The sequence below is a fragment of the Pan paniscus genome, chromosome 18, assembly GCF_029289425.2.
Source record: "Pan paniscus chromosome 18, NHGRI_mPanPan1-v2.0_pri, whole genome shotgun sequence".
Lineage (NCBI taxonomy): Eukaryota > Metazoa > Chordata > Mammalia > Primates > Hominidae > Pan > Pan paniscus.
The window spans coordinates 33,156,507-33,176,107 of NC_073267.2; the positions used below are offsets into that span (position 1 = coordinate 33,156,507).

Here is a 19,601-nt window from a genome sequence, read left to right on the forward strand (position 1 = left end):
TCCCAATGAAAAAAACTAAACGATGGAAGGGAAGGGAGTACCCACGACCACCAAACCCTGTCCTCTGCAATGTGAAATGTGCTTTGAAGTCCTCTCACCCTGAGGCTTGCCCGCCTTCTGCTGGTGAAAGAAGCTGGGGGCTAGGCGCGGTGGGTCACGCCTGTAATCCCAGCACTTTGGGAGGCCGAGGTGGGCAGATCATCTGAGGTGAGGAGTTCCAGACCAGCCTGGCCAACATGGAGAAACCCCGCCTCTACTAAAAATACAAAAATTAGCCGGGCATGGTGGAGGGCGCCTGTAATCCCAGCTACTTGGGAGGCTGAGGCAGGGGAATCGCTTGAACCCAGTAGGCCGGGGTTGCAGTGAGCCGAGATCAGACCATTGCAGTCCAGCCTGGACAACAAGAGTGAAACTCTGTCTCAAAAAAATAAAAGAGAGAGAGAGAAAGCAGGGAGGAAAGAAAAAGGAAGGAAGGAAGGAAGGAAGGAAGCAAGGAAGGAAGCAAGGAAGGAAGGAAAGGAGGGAGGGAGGGAAGGAGGGAGGAAGGAAGGAAGGAAAGGAGGGAGGAAAGGAAAGGAAAGGAGAAAAAAAGAGAGAAGGCCGGGCGCGGTAGATCACGCCTGTAATCCCAGCACTTTGGGAGGCCGAGGCGGGCAGATCTCGAGGTCAGGAGATCGAGACCATCCTGGCTAACACAGTGAAACCCCGTCTCTACTAAAAAATACAAAAAATTACCTGGGCGTGGTGGCGGGCGCCTGTAGTCCCAGCTACTCCGGAGGCTGAGGCAGGAGAATAGCGTGAACCCGGGAGGCGGAGCTCCCAGTGAGCAGAGATCGCTCCACTGCACTCCAGCCTGGGCGACAGAGCAAGACTCCGTCTCCAAAAAAAAAAAAAAAAAAAGAGAGAATCAGCTGGGTAGAGGAGACGTACCTGACCATCTACCCCATGACATGCCCCATGCCCGAGGGAAAAAAATTCCCTAAACCATCTGATGCATAAAGTGAATGCATACACATTTTTTAAAAGGTGGGCCAGAATGCTCCTTAAACAAGTGTCTAAACCTTATCTGCATAAGGAGTCTTAACCTATCATTTTATGTTGCAAAGAAAACATCTTTATATATCGCTTGTGCAATTAAAAATTGTTACCAAAAGTACTTGAAGATTATGAGGAGTTGACACCTCCACACACATGCATATCCCCTCCACCTTGGGCTCCTTGCTTATGGCCACCAATCCCTCACTAAGGGAGGATCCTGCCAGTTCTAAATGATGGGGACTACAAAAATTACAAAAATTACCCGGCGTGGTAGCGCGTGCCTGTGGTCGCAGGAACTCAGGAGGGTGAGGCAGGAGGATGACTTGAGTCCAGCGGGTGGAGGCTGCAGTGACCTATGATCCCACCACTGCACTCCAGGCTGGGCTGCGGAGGGTAGGGAGGGAGGGAGGGAGGAGAAAGAGAAAAGGCGGGGCACCATGGATGGCTGACTCCTGTAATCCCAGCACTTTGGGAGGCCGAGTTGTGTGGATCACTTGAGGTCAAGAGACCAGCCTGACAAACATGGTGAAACCCCGTCTCTACAAAAAAATACAAAAATTAGCCAGGCATGGTGGCGCACACCTGTAATCCCAGCTATTTGGGGAAGCTGAGGCATGAGGATTGCTTGAACCCGGGAGCCAGAGGTTGCAGTGAGCCGAGATCGTGCCACTGAACTCCAGCCTGGGTGACAGAGCAAGACTGTCTCAAAAAAAAAAAAAAAAAAAAATCATTTAGGTGAAGTGATTCATGCCTGTAATTCCAGTGATGGGAGGCTGAGACTGGAAGATCCTTGAGCCTGGGAGTTATAGGCCAGCCTGAGCAACATAGTGAGACCCCCATCTCTACAAAAAAAAATTAAAATTTTTTTTTTCAGACGGAGTTTCACTCTTGTGGCCCAGGCTGGAGTGCAATGGTGTGATCTCAGCTCCCTGCAACCTCTGCCTTCCAGGTTCAAGTGAGTCTCCTGCCTCAGCCTCCCAAGTAGCTGAGATTACAGGCACATGCCACCATGCCTGGCTAATTTTGTATAAAAATTTAAAATTTTTTAAAATTAGACAAGTTAGAAATTGCTTGAGCAACTGGACACAATCTCTGGTATTACCTTTCTTTTTCTTTTTTATTTTTTTATTTTATTATTATTTTTTGAGAAGGAGTCTCGCTCTGTCGCCCAGGCTAGAGTGCAGTGGCGCAATCTCGGCTCACTGCACGCTCTGCCTCCCGGGTTCAAGCCATTCTCCCGCCTCAGCCTCCCGAGTAGCTGGGATTACAGGCGCCCGCCACCAAGCCCGGCTAATTTTGTTTTTTGTATTTTTAGTGGAGACGGTGTTTCACCGTGTTAGCCAGGATGGTCTCAATCTCCTGACCTCGTGATCCGCCCGCCTCGGCCTCCCAAAGTGATGGGATTACAGGCGTGAGCCACCGCGCCTGGCCCTCTTTTTCTTTATTGGTCAAAATATTATCCAACTAGGCATATGGATGTGGAGGCATGCCTGTGATCCCAATTACTTGGGAGGCTGAGGTGGGAGAATCGCTTGAGCCCACGAGTTTCAGGCTGTGGTGAGCCATAATGGTGCCGCTGCACTCCAGCCTGGGCAACAGGATGAGACCATTTCTTAAGGGGGCGGAAAAAATCACTCTGGCTGTGGCAGATTTCCTTAGGATAGATTCCGAGAAGTGGAGTTATTGGGGAAAAGGCTGTTAATGATTTTAAGTCTTTGGACACAGACTGTTAAGTTGCTTTCCAGAAGTTTCTGCCAATGATAGTCTGATACTTTCTGTGTCCTCACACCACCCTTTGTCAACACTGAGTGTTTTTGAGGGTTAATTATTTCTATGGGAGAAGTTAAAAAAAAAAAAAGACAACAAAGAAATTGCTTCAGGTGGGGCATGCTGGCTCACGCCTGTAATCCCAGCACTTTAGGAGGCTGAGATGAGAGAATCACTTAAGCCTAGGAGGTGGAGGTTGCAGTGAGCCTAGATCGTGCCACTACACTCCAGCCTGGGCAACAGAGTGAGACTCCATTTCAATAAAATTAATCCAATGAATCAAACGTGAGCAACTCTCATAACTTCCAACATTTTTTTCTTCTTCCTTTTGGTGGTTCTGCCTCTCTGGCTCCATTAGGATTTCCCTACTCCATTTCAGTCATGGGAACCGAGTTTCTGTTCCTGAAACACACCAAGCCTTTCTGGCCTCTGGATTTTTGTACTTGCTCTTCCCGCCATCTGGAATGCCTTCCCTGCATTTGTTCCCATCAGGGTTGGGACTAGCAAAGTGACAGGGGATGGAGTTGCTGAGGGTGCAAAATTTAAGGAGGCACCTACTCCCAGGGTCATGCAAAAGCCAACTTTGCATTTGCACAATCCTGTGAGTGAGTCCCTCCTTAAATTTGAGGCTGTACTGTAATCCCAGCTACTCAGGAAGCTGGGGCAGGAGAATTGCTTGAACCTGGGAGGCAGAGGTTGCAGTGGGCCGAGATCCTGCCTTTGCACTCCAACCTGGGCAACAGGGCGAGAATCCGTCTAAAAAAAAAATGAGGCTCTAGACACCACATTTGCCCTACTCTGGCCCCTGCCCTGATTTTCCTGGCCTGTCTCATCTCCAGACAGGTTTGCTTTGACCTCCCTGCCCATAAAAGTTGGCCAGTGCTCTTTCCAGGTACTCTGTCATATACCCTATTTCTTTCCTTGGTAGTACCCAGCACCATCTGCAAGTATTGGGTTTCTTTGCACATTTAGCATCTGTCCAACCCTTAGGATATCAGCTTTGCAAGAGCAAAGGTCACGTCTATCTCAGCCTACCTCCTCCATACTCAGCACACAGCACAGCACCTGACCATAGGAAGCACTCAAGAAATGGGAGGAATGAAATGGAAATTATCTAAAATAAGGATCAAGATTGATACAGAAGTATTCATCTCAGTTTTACTTATTAATAGCAAAACAAAAACAAAACACCTGGAAATTATACTAATTCTCAACAATAGGAAACTGATTAGGATGCAGTACATTCAAAGCTGAAATTTTCTGCAGCCATTACAAATTACATTTGTGAAGATTTTTTTTTTGAGACGGAGTTTTGCTCTTGTTGCCCGGGCTGGAGGGCAATGTCTCGATCTCGGCTCACTGCACCCTCCGCCTCCCGGGTTCAAGCGATTGGTCTGTCATTTTCAGACCCAACAGAAACAGAGGTGCTCCTGCCAGGCCCCCGGGGACTGCCTCCAGGAGTCATTTGTAATGACAGGGTGCGTTCTGCGCACGGTTTCAGAGTCTGTCCAAAGGGCCAATGCTGGGGCTGGGCAGAAACGGTCCAAGGCCTGTGAGCTGTGCAGCTTTATAGGCAAATGAAGATCGTTTACCCAGAATTGCCTGCTGGAGACAGCATAGAGGAAGTGGCGGCAGCTTCACCAGTTCCAGAAAGCCCAGGCAGCCTGGTCCCCCAGGGTGCACCTGGCACAGCAGTTCGCATGGGGCCAGAGAGCGGCAGCTGACCGCTGCAACTACAGCTGGCCTGACACCGGGCACAGGTACCAGCCCAGCCCAGTCCCGCCCAGCGCAGCCTGCGGCCCCTAGCCGAGCCAGCACCTGGCAAACCTGACACCCAGCCTTGGAGCTTGGGCCCCCCTCTGCAGCTGGCTGGGGCTCCTGAGACAGCTTCTTTGTCGGAATCCACTCGGTACACACACAGTCCCAAACTTAGTGGCTGCCCAGTGAACATGGGGCTTAGTAGAACCAGTACCTTCCTCCCTGGCCCCTTCAAGTCTAAATATCCCCTGCTCTGAGTACAAGCCTCCACCTTCTCCACTGATAGACAGCCCCCACCATCTCCACCGACAGACAGCCCCCACCTTCTCCACCGACAGACAGCCCCCGCCATCTCCACCGACAGACAGCCCCCACCATCTCCACCGACAGACAGCCCCCACCATCTCCACCGACAGACAGCCCCCACCTTCTCCACTGACAGACAGCCCCCACCATCTTCACCGACAGACAGCCCCCACCATCTCCACCAATAGACAGCCTCCACCTTCTCCACTGATAGACAGCCCCCACCTTCTCCACTGATAGACAGCCCCCACCATCTCCCGTGTCATCCCCTGGGGGGACTTGTAAAAGCAGTGGTGGGGGAGTGGGATGGAAACCCAGAGCTTCTGATCAGGCAGGTCGGGGGAGAGGGAGACAACACATCTGCACAGAACAAGGTCCCAGGGAGGCCGGCGCTGCTGGTCCAGGGAGCCCCCCCCCCTCCAGCATAGGCGCGTGCTTCCCTGATGGACACGTCACCGCCCCTGGGCTCCAGAAAATGAATGTCTGACCCAGTGACGCCTGTCCTCACCCAAGGCCAACCTCACCCCAGAATGGGCTGGAATGCTGAGCCTGCCCATGCCAGCTCCAGATCCACCCACCTCCCCACCATTGCTGGCCACAGAGAGAGGTCAAAGTGGTCCAGAAACCCCAAGAAAAATGAAGCAGTTCCGGGGCAGGGAAGCAAAGGCAGTGTTTCCATTTTTTTTTTTTTTGAGACAAAGTCTCGCTCTTGTCGCCCAGGCTGGAGTGCAATGGTGCGATCTTGGCTCACTGCAACCTCCACCTCCTGAGTTCAAGCCATTCTCTCACCTCTACGTCCCGAGTAGCTGCAGCCTCTGCCTCCGGGGATCAAGTGATTCTCCTGCTCCCTGCCTCAGCCTCCTGCCTCAGTAGCTGGGATTACCGACACCTGCCACCACGCCCACCTAATTTTTGTATTTTTAGTAGAGACAAGGGTTCACCATGTTGGCCGGGCTGGTCTCGAACTCCTGACCTCAGGCGATCCGCCAACCTTGGCCTCCCGAAGTGTTGGGATTACAGGCGTGAGCCACCGTGCCTGGCCAGGATGGTCTGCTTATAATGGCTCAATTTTGATGTCCAGTCTCTGCAGAGCACAAGGCCCCCGCTTTGGGCCAGACATACAGATGTCCCTGGGCAAGCACAGAGATGAGCCCAAGGCCCTGGCCCCACCTGTCTGCTCAGTGTTGAATCAGGTTTCTGTGAAAACAAATTACTAACAGGCTGGTGTCACATTTTCAAATTCTGTCACCAGCCGTTGAACACATGTCTTTGTACTTTTTTCCATTTTTAACCGGGGCTGAGTTACACCCAACCACACTGTCCTGGCTGGCATGGGGGAGGAGGTGTCAGCTGCTGTCCAGAATGGGGCTGACACATTCATTTTAAACAGGCCAGGAAGATGCAGATTTGGCAAGCTCTGAAATTTGCCGACACCCCAAGTCAAGGGTAAGCAGGAGAACCGGAAAAGTGCAGCTTCTCATGTAGTCAGGTTCTCCTGATGCAAGCGTCCTGGTGGATTTGGGTTTCCCAAGGGTCCTGACTCCAGGAGACCCCCAGGACCGACAGGAAGGGCCACCCCTCCCTCTGAAACTCTGAAGCCAGGCCACCCGGTGCTGAAATGCTGTGTGAACTCGGGCAAGTTCCTTTGCAGGGACTGAGCCTCCCTTTCATGTCTCCAACAGACTGGAACACTGCCTCCCGTTGCATGGGCGAAATACCTCGCGGACATGTCTTACGGCGCCCCATGAAAGCATCACCATTAATCTGACCAGTCACCGCAGCATGAGTATCTTCAGGGCACAGATGAAGCCATGGGCACCAGTGATAAGGAGTTGCCACTGCTGGCTAAGTGCGGAGCCTCACACATCTGTGGCCCAGAAACCCATACCCCACTCCAAACCCTCTATAGCTCCAACAGTTATGCTAACAAGAAAAAGGAGTGAAAACCCGCTCCAGTCACGGTATTGTGGAGGTGGAAGGACACTTGTGGCAGCCAATCCAACACCTCCATTTTATAGCTGGAGTAAACGTAGTTCAGAGAGGTTGTCCCACTTGCTGAAAGTCACACAGCAGTTCCTGGGCAGCAAAGTGAGGACATCCAGGTCTCCTAAATCTCACCCTCGTGCTCTGCCCACTTAACTAGGCTTTTCAATCCTGGCTGTCAAAGAGAAGCACCAAGTCTACTTGGGCTCCTGGCCAGCGTCCAGGCCAGTCCAACTCAACAGCAAGCGGAAGCAAATACCACACAGTGAACTCATTGAACAGACTCTGCGCTCAGGCTTAACCAGTGCACAGCCTGTACACCCGACAGGCGGATGCAGCTGTTCCAAATTAAGGCCAGGGCCTCTCCCCAATCCCGATGGGCTCTGCAGGTGCAGTGATGGAAGAATCCCTGGTGACGGGGAGCCCTTAGCTCTGAGCAGGACCTGAAGCCATCTCAGGGCTTGCACTGGTCCAGATGCTGCTGCACAAGTGCTCTAGGGGCTCCTGCCCTGCCCTCCTCACCTGCCCCCTCACCTGTCAGGGATGTTTGATTCCTGGCTGGCCCCTCCCCTACCTGACCCCTGCCAAAGACCTACGCCACCCCAGGCTCCCAGCTCTGAAGCAAACGACCAGAGAAGTCAAGCGCCTCGCTCCAGGCCACACAGCTTGAGGGACTCAGAGCTCCAGGGACAGTGCCCGGGCCCTGCTCAGGCCTTCTGCAGAGGCTCTGGGCTCTTCCAGTTGACTCAGCTCACAGGGCCCCTACACGGTACCAGGTGAAGACACAGCCCCAAGAACCCTCAGGCTCTGAAGCCACACATGTGAGCCGTGGGCAGAATCCTGCATTGGCCTCCAGCAGCTCGAGAGCACAGGGACAAAGCTGGACTGGCCCCGGGGTCACCGTGGCCTTGGTTTTGTAGCAGCTGCAGTTTGAGCACGTACACCAAAAATAAAATTCTAAGCCCCGTAACTGACTGAAGGGACCCCTCCTATTGGCCAAAGGGATATTCCAAAGTTAACCTGAAAAACGAGCTCAGGTCATGATGGGAAGAAGGTCACACAGGCCTTGTTATACCCCCTCCCTCTGGAATTCAGGTACAGCTGACCAGCACTAACATTCAAACACAGATCTTGGCCTGGCTCAGTGGCTCATGCCTGTAATCCCAGCACTTTGGGAGGCTGAGGTGGGCAGATCACGAGGTCAGGAGTTCGAGACCAGCCCGACCAACATGGAGAAACCCCATCTCTACTAAAAATACAAAATTAGCCAGGCATGGTGGCGGCAGGCACCTGCAATCCCAGCTACTTGGGAGGCTGAGGCAGGAGAATCACTTGAACCCGGTTGCAGTGAGCCGAGATCATGCCACTGCACTCCAGCCTGGGTGACAAAAACAAAACAAAACAAAACACAATATTGGTCTCCACAACCTCCTGTCTTACCCACATACTCCTTTCTATTGATTCCAGGTCTTTAGCTAATAACTCTTTCAACCAATTGTGAATCAGAAAATCTTTTGCCAGGCACGGTGGCTCATGCCTGTAATCTCAGCACTTTGGGAAGCCAAGGTGGGTGGATCACCTGAGATCAGGAGTTCAAAACCAGCCTGACCAACATGGTGAAACCCCCGTCTCTACTAAAAACACAAAATTAGCTGGGCATGGTGGTGCATGCCTGTAGTCCCAGCTACTCAGGAAGCTAAGGCAGGAGAATCACTTGAACCCAGGAGGCGGAGGTTGCAGTGAACTGAGATCATGCCACTGCACTCCAGCCTGAGTAACAAAAGCATCTCAAAAAATATATATATATGTATATATGTGTGTATATATATGTGTGTATATATATGTGTATATATGTGTGTGTATATATGTGTATATATGTGTGTGTGTGTATATATATATATATGTATATATATATATATATATACACATATATATATATATATAGAAAAAAGAAATCTTTGAACCCACTTGTGACCAGGAAGCCCATCCCGCCTTGGAGTTGTCCCGCCTTTCTTGGCAGAACCAACAAATACCTTTCATACTGACTGATGTCTGCCTGTAACTTCTGTCCTTGTACAAGGTATGAACTCCAGCTGTGGCCCACCCCCTGGGGCACATGTCCTCTGGGCCTCCAGGCCTTGGTCCTCACGTTTGACTCCGGATAAATCTCTTCAAATATTTTACAGACTCTGGCTTTCTCGTTAACAAGCAGCTCACACATATAGTGTCTCAGCAGTGACAGATGCTGGCCCACCCCGAGGTCAGGATGACTCAGCAGGGATTGAGTTTGCGGGCGTCACGCTCCAAGGCCCGGAATAGGAGGTTGGTGCTCATTCCTCACATAGTGGGCAAATCCTAGGGCAGGGGAGGGGGGGCAATGCCAGAGAATGGTCCCCACCTGGGGCGGTCTGACGGCCAGGGATGCAGAGAAAGAGACGCCTCCCACGCTCCTGGAGGGCAGGTGCTGTGGCCACCCCGGAGGGTCCGCCTTCCAGAGGGAGAGTTCAGGATTTGGCCACAATCAGGGAAGGAGACGCTGCGGGGGGGCCTCCTGTTGGAAAAGCGCAGCGGCGGGAAGGGGGTGCTGCCACAGGGCCTCTGGGGAGCACGCGGGCACACAGTGCCAATCTGCGTGCATACACATGCCCTGTCCCTGTAGATGGGCCAGGCAAGGCCTGCCCATGGCCAGCCATCCAGGTGATGCTCCAGGGAGGGCCAGGCCTACTGGGGGGCAGAACCCTGTGGCTGTCCAGGATACCTGGATGTGAGTCTGGGAAGGATGGAGAAGGGTGGAGGAGTGCGAAGGGCCCCTAGGGGTTGCTGGGGAACACAGATGAGCCTCTGACCCACCTGTGTCCTTACCTGGGCCGACTGGGCCACCCAGTCTTGCTGACACCTCCCCAGACCCCTGGCACCCACCAGACTCCCCAGGCGTGGCTGTGTGCTCCCCTATGCCTGATGACAAACGGCCTCAGTGTAGAGGTGGGCACTGTGGCCCCTGGCTCCTGGCTCACTCCTGCCTCAGTTTCCCCAGCTGTAAATTGGGGATTATCACTGGCTTCAAAGGCTGGAGTGGAAAGTGGTGGCCAAGAGGTGCCAAGAGGTGGTGCAAGCATGTGCCCTACCTTGGACACCCCTCTCCAGGGGGTGGCTCTCACCCTGGCCTGGGCCCTCGGGGGTCTGCGCAGCCCACCCTTCTGTGTGAAGGTGGCTGGTACACATTGCTGGACAAGATTCTGCACATTCTGCTGGATTATGAAAGAGGTCTGTGACCCAAGAAAAAAGGGTCAGAAGTGCCCGTTAGGCTCTCCTGTGTGGCTCAGGTCATGTGCTTCTGTGAACTCCCCCTACGGCCTTGCCCCGAATCCCGTGATGCAGCGTGACCTGCCCAGGCGCCGGCAGCACTTTCATGTCTGGCTGGGAAAGTCGGATTTCAGCACTAATCACTGGCTGCCGCCTGCAATGAGCCCACGGCTTGAGCTCTGGGGCCCACCCAGCTCCTTAAACACGCAGAACCTTTGCTAGCTGAGCCAGGGTCCCAGCTGTGCGGGGTTGGGGATGGAGGGGTGCAGGGATCCCAAAACCCAACCCGGGGCCAGGTTTTACACAGGCCTGGACTGAGAAGTGGGGCTACAGGCTACAGGTGCTTGATACCCCGGGGGGGCCCTGGAACAGGCCTGGACTGAGAAGCGGGGCTACAGGTTACAGGTGCTGGATACCCCAGGGGGGTGCTGGACACCCCAGGGGGGCGGATAGAGGCAGCCAGGCAGCCTGAAGACCCTGGGACAAAACACACACAGGCCCCCTCTGCTCTCTGGTCACTGCTAACTGGCCAACTGGCCTTTGAGTCCACTGACCACAGCTAAGCCCACAGCCATCAAAACCCACCCCTTACACCCTTCACCCTTTAGGGAGGGGCTCAGAGACAGTTGTGGCGATTCCTACTTCCACCCACAGCCCCCCGACCCTGGGCCTGTGCCGAGTGTGGGTGGGTGACATCATCTCACACCCAGAGCTCCAGACTAAAGGAAACCCTGGCTCCTGTCTCTGGCTCTTCCCTCCCTCTCTTTGTTCCCTTGCTCCTTCCTTCTTTTTGCCAAAGGAGAAGACAGTGAGGCTGAGGGCTGCTCAACGTGCACAGTGAGCAGGAGATACAAGCATGTGGAGGGACGGTCACAGCCCGTGCAACTGGCACCTTCACACGCGGAGGCCTGCGATTCCCAGACACCTGGCGCTGGGGCAAATCCCATTCCACAACCAGAAACAGGCTCGGCGGGGCCAGGTGGATTTCTCAAAGCCTTGGTTGCTTTTGGCCTGATGCTAGCTGGACAATGTCTCAGCTCACAGGTTCCTAAACGCACACCCGCCCACACCAATCTGCCGAGGAGTGACAGCCATGGGGAGGAGACCCACCTCACTCCAGGGACCCTGGCACCGTCTCCCATGAGGCCAGGTGTCCTCAGCCACCCGCAGCCAGAGTCCCGCGAGACCGATGGACGGCCTGCCCCTGCGTGACGGCACGCCTGGGACTGTCCCAGCAGGCTCCCATGCTTCACCCAACTGGGACAGGGAAACAGGAGGGGGCTACTTCTGCTTTCAAGGCATGGAGGAGCTGTCTGCAGGCCACTTCCCGAACACCTGTGCGCTTGGGGAACTGACTGAGACTGAGCCGGGGTATCTTCTCCACGATGCGGTGAGCCCATCAGGCCCTTCTTCTGAGAGCACCTCCCTGGAGGTGGAAGCCCCTGAGGCCCACAGCATCTTCTGAACCTGTGAGTTCCCACTTACTGAGAGCTCGCCTTGGCCAGTGCCGGTCCACGGCTGTGGCCGGGACTTTGAGTAGAGGCTACCCTACTCACTATGCAGAGCCAGCTGGGGCCCAGGGAGGTCAGATAAACTGCCCAAACCAAATCCAGGCCCAGCCAGAATCTCAACTCCAGCCTTTGCGCCTTCTGATAAAACCCAGCATCGCTTGAATTTCCAGTACACGCTGCCAAGTCTTCATCAAGCAATAAATAACCCACACAACCCTACTGTCATGCCAAGTTCCATATGGCCATCCAGAAAGAGACACATGGAGCTGGTTCCTCTCATCTTTATGACCAGTGAAAAGCGCACCAACATGAAGACACACGTGAAAGGACCTCATCTCCTAACCAGACTGACAAGCAAGGGATTTTTTCCACTCACCGTCAGTGGGATGGTTCTAAGCACCGAGGCCAACCCATTTCACACGATTATTTCACAAAAAGAAACTTTCTGTGGGACGTGCCTGGGCGACTGAAAAGACAGCCAGCAAAACTGAGAACCTTGTTCTCAAATCCGTACCCTCTCCCAAGGCAGCCTCAGAGGCCCGAGGGCTGAGGATCCAGACCCGAAAGCCACTGTACCTTCTGTAGGATCAGGCTCAAGGACTAAGGGGGTAAAAGGTGCCCTTTCCCTTCCTAAGCAGAAAATTCTGGAACCCAACCTTATGTGTGATCATTTAAAAAAAAAAAAAAAAATTAGCTGGGTACACTGGCTCACGCCTGTAATCCCAGCACTTTGGGAGGCCGAGGTGGGCGGATCACCTGAGGTCAGGAGTTCGAGACCAGTCTGGCCAACATGGAGAAACCCTGTCTCTACTAAAAAATGCAAAATTAACCAGGCATGGTGGTGCATGCCTGTAATCCCAGCTACTCGGGAGGCTGAGGCAGGAGAGTCGCTTGAACCCGGGAGGCAGAGGTTGCAGTGAGCCGAGATCGTGCCATTGCATTCCAGCCTGGGCAAAAAGAGCGAAATTCCGTCTCAAAATAAATAAATAAATAAATAAATAAAATCACTTTCTATGGCTTTTCACTGCTCCAGGAACAATGTCCACAGATCAAACGCCCAGCCTCTCCTTCACACCCTGGAGCGCCCATCCTGCCCACTGGTCCGGGCTCCAGGCTGCCCCCTGCACCTGTCAGAAGTCCCCCTATAAGGGCAGGGTCTCCCTTCCTGGGACATCCACTGCCCTTTCCGAACTGAAGTCAGAATGACCTGAGAATCAGCTTGGAGTTCTACCAGCCTCAGCCAAGCCCACCTCTGCGACAGCACTCCTTTCGAGGGGGCACCAGCTGCAGGGAGTCTGTCCGTTACAGACCCGTGACCCCATGACAGATGAATAAAGTACAGACACACAGATATTCTGCTCTGCCAGTGCAGCTGAGGGTCCCAGCCGTTTATAGGCTCCCGGCTGAGTCCTGTAAACAGTTGCTACTTGGCCCTGATCAGCTAGTCAGACGCGCATTTATTCAGTATGATTAATTAACAAAAGCTTGAGTCAACACCATTAGAGTGTAACAGACATTGTGGACTTCCCGAGTAAAAAGCATTTAAGCACCCAGGGTCTTAAGATTATATGAGTAAACAAGCTAGCTAGGTAAACTACTCTGACTTTCTTTTATTTCTATGTTTATTTGTTTAACTAAAGGTAAAGGGATCAGGCCGCCTTCAGCCAGAGGTACTTACCAAAGTTATGCCAACTTCTCGGCCTTCCAAGATTTGTGTCTATTTCTATAACTATCTCTAATATCTTTCCCACCAGAATGATTGAACCCCAACACACCTCCCTCTCTCAGCAGGGTCTGCCTGTTCAGAGAACACAACTTCTCCTTCTTGCCTTACACACAGGGGCAAGAATAGACTCACTCTTGCAGAGAGCACATCCCTTTCTGTTACTGAAAATCACTTTCCAAAAAAAAAAAAAAAGCAACACATACACACATACTCACCACATACACAGGTGGGTCAGAGAAAAAAAACAAGTACAAATGGCTTAGGGACATGAGAAGTGTGGCCCTAACTTTCGCTGAAAGGGATCCTATTAACATTAACCCTCACCTCTGGGTCAGAGAGGGCTGGCACTCTAGAGCCTGCCTTGAGGCTTTACCTACTGGGACCAAAAGGACTGCTGGAAAGCTATTTTAGGCCGGGTGCGGTGGCTCAAGCCTGTAATCCCAGCACTTTGGGAGGCAGAGGCGGGTGGATCACCTGAGGTCAGGAGTTCAAGACAAGCCTGGCCAACATGGTGAAGCCCTGTCTCTGCTAAAAATACAAAAAATTAGCTGGGCATGGTGGGCACCTGTAGTCCCAGCTACTCGGGAGGCTGAGGCAGGAGAGTTGCTTGAACCCGGGAGGTGGAGGTTGTAGTGAGCCGAGATCGCGCCATTGTACTCCAGCCTGGGTAAGAGCAAAACTCCATCTCAAACATAAAATAAAATAAAAATAAATAAATAAAAATACTTTTTAAAGCCCTATTACCACAAAATAAATCCAGGAACGTGTGACTTGGTACAGCCTCTTTGGAAGGCACATTAGCTATTACATTAGAATCCACACCCCGCCGGGTGCGATGGCTCATGCCTGTAATCCTAGCAAATTGGGAGGCTGAGGCACATGCCTGTAATCTAAGCTCCGGAGGTTGAGGCAGGAGAATTGCTTAAAACCAGGAAGCAGAGGTTGCAGTGAGCAACGAGCCTGGGCGACAGAGACAGACTCTGTCTCAAAACAAAAACAAAAACAAAAAACAAAAAACCACATAACCTTTTCCCATTTGCACAAAGCTGGGAAACCCCAAATGCCCTCCACAGGGGTCTACGGGGGGTTGGGGGGTGGGGGCGGTGAGCACACTTGTTCCTGCCGACACAGGGAAGTCTTCCTAGCAGCTAAAGAGGGTAGCCTCTGCGTACTGCCTGGGAACATGGCAAAACCATTTTAGGCTTAAAAAAAAGGTGGAGAACAAGTTGTACATTATGATCTTTTAAATAAATAGGCCAGCGATATATGTGTAACAGAAGCAGCTCTGGAAGCGTACACTGTCAGCCACAGAAACTCTGGGGCTGGGGGGTGGTAAAGGAGGAGAAATGTGTCACCCAGGCAGGAGCTTAATGGCACCATCTTGGCTCCCGAGTTCAAGCAGTTCTCCTGCCTCAGCCTCTGAGTAGCTGGGACTACAGGTGTGCGCCGTCACGCCCAGCTGATTTTTGCTTTTTTTTTTGAGACAGAGTTTCGCCTTGTTGCCCAAGCTGGAGTGCAGTGGTGCGATCTCAGCTCACTGCAACCTCCACCTCCTGGGTTCTAGTGATTCTCCTGCCTCAGCCTCCCGAGTAGCTGGGATTACAGGCATCTGCCACCACACCTGGCTAATTTTTTGTATTTTTAGTAGAGATGGGGTTTCACCATGTTGGCCAGGCTGGTCTCGAACTCCTGACTTCAGGTGATCCGCCTGCCTCGGCCTCCCAAAGTGCTGGGATTACAGGCATGAGCCACAGTGCCTGGCTGGTTTGAATTTTTAAATGATGATGAATTCGTGTATGACTGACGTGATTTTTATTAGAAAGAGAAAACTAGGCAGCGCCCCATCCTATGTCTCCTTCCTGGTGGCCAATGAAGCATTTCCCACAACTCACTCCTGGCACCAACAGGAAGTCAGACACTCAGCACCCAGGGGCTGCTTTTTTTTTTTTTTTTTTTTTGAGACAGGCTTGCTCTGTCACCCAGGCTGGAGTGCAGTGGCAGGATCTCAACTCACTGCAACCTCCACGTCCCGGAGCATGCCTCAGACTCATAAGTAGCTGGGATTACAGGCGTGAGCCACTATGCTCAGCTAATTTTTGTATTTTTAGTAGAGATGGGGTTTCACCATGTTGGTCAGGCTGGTCTCGGACTCCTGACCTCGGTAGATCTGCCCGTCTTGGCCTCCCATAGTGCTGGGATTATAGGCGTGGGCCATCACACCCAGCCAACAGGGATTCATTTTTTAAAGGTAAGAGTGCAGGCTGCATAAGCTATTATCCATGTCGTTACATACCAGGCGGACATGTACCTAGGCGGGAGGGAGACTGAACTAGTGAAATTCTTATGACAAAAAAAAGAAATCAGAGTCATCCCTTACATTCACATGTCCAACGCCCAGCTGGAAGCCACAGGCTCTCCCCACTCCTGTCCTACTACGATTTTTCCCGGCTTTGACCTGCATGGTGGTGCGGCTGCTCCGCTCAGAGCCTCAGAGAAACGACGCAGAGCCCTGCTGAGTCTTGCCCTCGGGGCATTCTCACATTTATGAAGAAATGCCTCCCCCTCCCCCTTCTCCCCAAAGTACGGTGTGGCAGAAAACAGCGCCAACAGGTCCTGCCAGTCAGAAGCCACTCCCCTGATTTCATGGCTCAAGACCCCCAACTATAAATTAACCCTTCCCACCTTGAATATGTACACACACTACAGAGATCCAGGCCGATCCTTGCCATGGGATGAACCTGAGAATTGCCAAGACCCGCCTTCCCACGCCACCCAACCAAATCATGTGGTATCTGGTACAAGTGATTTTCCCCCTGAAATCCCACAAGAAAACTATTTTGAGGCCGGGCACGGCGGCTCACGCCTGTAATCCCAGCACTTTGGGAGGCCGAGGCGGGCGGATCACAAGGTCAGCAGATCGAGACCATCCTGGCTAACACGGTGAAACCCCGTCTCTACTAAAAATACAAAAAAAATTAGCCGGGCGTAGTGGCGGGCGCCTGTAGTCCCAGCTACTCGGAAGGCTGAGGCAGGAGAATGGCGTGAACCCGGGAGGCGGGGCTTGCAGTGAGCCGAGATCGCGCCACTGCACTCCAGCCAGGGCGACAGAGCAAGACTCCATCTCAAAAAAGAAAAGAAAACTATTTTGAAAAGCAGTTCTCTCTGGCCTGGTGAAGAACACACCAGCACCATGCCCACCAAAACAGGAGCCCCATGGCTGTTTCCCAGAGTAACCTGGGACCCGCACGTCCATTCACTGCAACACAGACTGAATCTGCAGCCAAGCTCCGCTCTCTCACTACTGGGCAATCCTCAGGGGGGATCCCTTAGCCTGAACCAGCACCAGTCACTACCCGCACACGATTTTATTACTACTGTTTTCTTATGAGTCAGCCCGTGTCACTGATTCCTGACGAGCTGGTGTGGAGAGCAGAAATGAATAATTTTCTTTTTAACTGCAATTTCCTTTTCACCAACCAGTCAGCAATCGGAGCTTTAACAATAAACCGGTTGCTCAGTTACTCCACGTGGGTGCCACGCAAGAGGCTGGGAGTATTGCTCAGCGGGGCCAACGGGAGGCTGGCACTTGCCTGAACCGCTTAAGTGGGGGAATGAAATGCCCACCGAAGGGCAGGGCAGGGACCCTGCTGTCCCGTCACTGAAGATATTCCCAGCCTGTGGGGAGAAGTGTAAAAGAATGAATGAAAGAAACGCACGTGGTTTCTGGGACCAATGACCTTAGCCTAGAACTGCCGGGACGGTCCAGGAACGCAAAAATGTAGAGATGTGGGAGCCAGGGGCGTAGTGACGCAAGGATGCAGGGACCCAGGGACTACGACCTCCCAACCCCCGGCCCGCGCCCCGTACTCACGCACGCAGTGGCAGGCCACGAGCTTGGCTGCCTCCTCGGGCACCAGGCAGGTGGGGAAGAGCGGCTTGAGCAGGTAGGTGGCGAAGACCAGGGCCACGATGTACTGCGATGAAGGCCGGATGACGAGCAGCTCGATCCAGAGCTTGAGGAAGGCGGGCAGCGAGCCGCAGACGTCCAGCATGTAGGCGTAGTCGCCGCCCGATTTGGAGATGGTGGTGCCCAGCTCCGCGTAGCAGAGCGCGCCCACGATGGAGAAGACGCCGCACGCGGCCCACACCACCGGCGCCAGCCCCGGCGAGCCTGCCTCCTTGAGCCCGCCCGTGGGCGTCACGAAGATGCCCGAGCCCATGATGGCGCCCACGATGATGGCCACGCCCTTGAGTAGCGTGATGTTCCGCTGCAGGGTCACGCCCTCGCCCTCGCCTGCCGGCGCCGCGCCGTCCGCCCGCTTGGCGGCCATTATCTTCTCCCGCGCCTCTTCCTTCTCCTCGGCCACCGGGGCCGCTAGCGCGCGCCGCTTCGGGCCCGCACCCGCCATGCTCTGCTTACCGGCCGGGCCTGGGACACCCGGGAGCCGCAGCCGAGCGAGGATTGTGCGCGCCGCTCGCCGCCCGCGCAGCCCGCCGCCCGCCGCCCGCGCCGCCTTTTAGGCCCCGGCCCACTGGCCCCGCCCACCGTCCGCGGCTCCTCCCCGCCCTGTGGCCCGTCGGCGGCCCTCAGCCCCGCCCCCTCGACCCAGCTCGGAGCACGTGCGTCGTCCGGCCTAGCCTGGCAGGCGATTCCCAGGCCCGCGTGGTCCTCGAAGGCCCCCGTCCTCCTGCGCCATGGAGACCCCGGCCTCGCGACCTACCCCCCCGGCGCCCGCGTCATCCCAGCCCGTCCTCCCGGGTGCGCCTGGGCGGGGCCTGGCATTCAGGGCGAGCCTCTTCACCCACTGGCCCGCAGCCTCTCGTCAAGCCTGGGAGCGGGCAGTGTACCAGGGCTGGCCTGAGGCCAAGGATGGGGTTTGGGGTACCCCCCGAAGGGAACCTAGGCTCCTTTCCCGGATGGGCCGAGGGGATGGAACCGCCCCCACAACCAGCTCCTGGGGCACGGGGGAGGGATGAGAGGATGACCTGAGGGGAAGCTCCTGCAGCCTCCTTCCAGCCTGGGGGCTGCATCAATGTGGCTGGTGAGCCGCGAACTGAGACGAGGGAAGAACCGAACCGAGGCCACCCAGTAATTCCCATTGTATCCCAAAAGAATCTTGCCAAAGATGGCGATCCGGTGCCCGTAGCTTTGAGAAGCAGTAATAACACTGGCTTTGGGAAGCCAGCAATCTGCCTGAGCTCAATTTAATCAACAGAACCGGGGGTTCACCGGGAGCCATAAGACCCCCACCCCCAAATCTAGCTGGGGAATTCAAAGGCAGGCTTCAGTGTGAAGGGGCTTTAAAGCTTGTTATTCCTGGGGAATGCGAGAGGCATCTTAGCTAAAAAGGGTTGAGAGGTAATTTCAGTTAGAGGCGAGAGCAGGATGCCAAGGCTCCTAGGCCTGGAAACGGGAAGGAATATAAATACTGCCCCGAGATTGACCAGACTGGTGAGCAGCCAAAGACCTGTTCAAAGGGTGTGTGTGGGTCAGGGAGGAAGCTCCTCGGTATCACCCCCCACCCGGGGTTCCTTGGCGTGTGTCCTAACGAGTCCTTGGAAGCTCACAGCAGGCATGTGGGGAGGCCTTTGTTCTGGGTGAGCGTTCAGCCTCCTAGGGCAAACACGCAAACACCGGTTGCAGAGCTGGGTGTTCACAGCAAGACAGTCTGCTGGGCAGATGCCTCTGGAATCCACAGAATTCTGAACAATAGCCGTGGTGGAGGGGGGGTCAGAATCCCTGTCGTGCTGGGACCTCTAGCTGCAGCCAGGAATGTCCAGGCCCCACCCCGGGGAGGGGGCGGCTGAGGAATGCCACGGCTTGTCATTCTGGACCTTGCTCGCCCCCCGGTATGGCGGGCATTCCTCTGCAGTGATAAAACCAAGCGAAATCTCAGCAGCCCAGGCAGCCACCGGCAGGGGAATGCGGAGGTCGCACAGATACTAACTTGTAATCTGCCGTCCACGCTGCTGGCTGTGGAAGGTGCAGAGAGCCCTCCATCCGCCCTATTCTTCCCGCTGTGCCTGCAGAGGGAAGGAGACAGTACTACCACGGCTGGACAAACTCACCGAGTGCTCACTGAGTCCTCCCCTAGATAGCTTCTTGTGCAATAGGGTAGGTGCCAGTTAGGAGCAAGGTTAGAGATTGTAGGGCCAGATTTTTTGCTTAGGTTCAACTACGCAAAATAAAAATAGACTTTGCATGCATT

The 19,601-nt window shown here is 54.0% G+C and overlaps 1 protein-coding gene across 10 annotated transcripts in view; it reads right to left on the minus strand.

The window, feature by feature from the left end:
• LOC106634374 (putative L-type amino acid transporter 1-like protein MLAS) overlaps positions 1–18,571 on the minus strand; it is a 52,996-nt gene extending 34,425 nt beyond the window's left edge. For 4 of the 10 annotated variants that reach the window (XM_063597541.1, XM_063597543.1, XM_063597540.1 and 1 more), the window contains exons 1-3: positions 17,264–18,571; positions 1,301–1,422; positions 736–877 (exon numbers count right to left, since the gene is read on the minus strand). In XM_063597541.1, coding sequence (XP_063453611.1) covers positions 736–877; positions 1,301–1,422; positions 17,264–17,801 — 802 coding nt within the window. In that variant the 5' untranslated portion in view covers positions 17,802–18,571. The other 6 variants (XM_063597544.1, XM_063597545.1, XM_055099826.2 and 3 more) reach the window with 5 other exon arrangements.
• Positions 18,572–19,601: the final 1,030 nt, after the last annotated feature.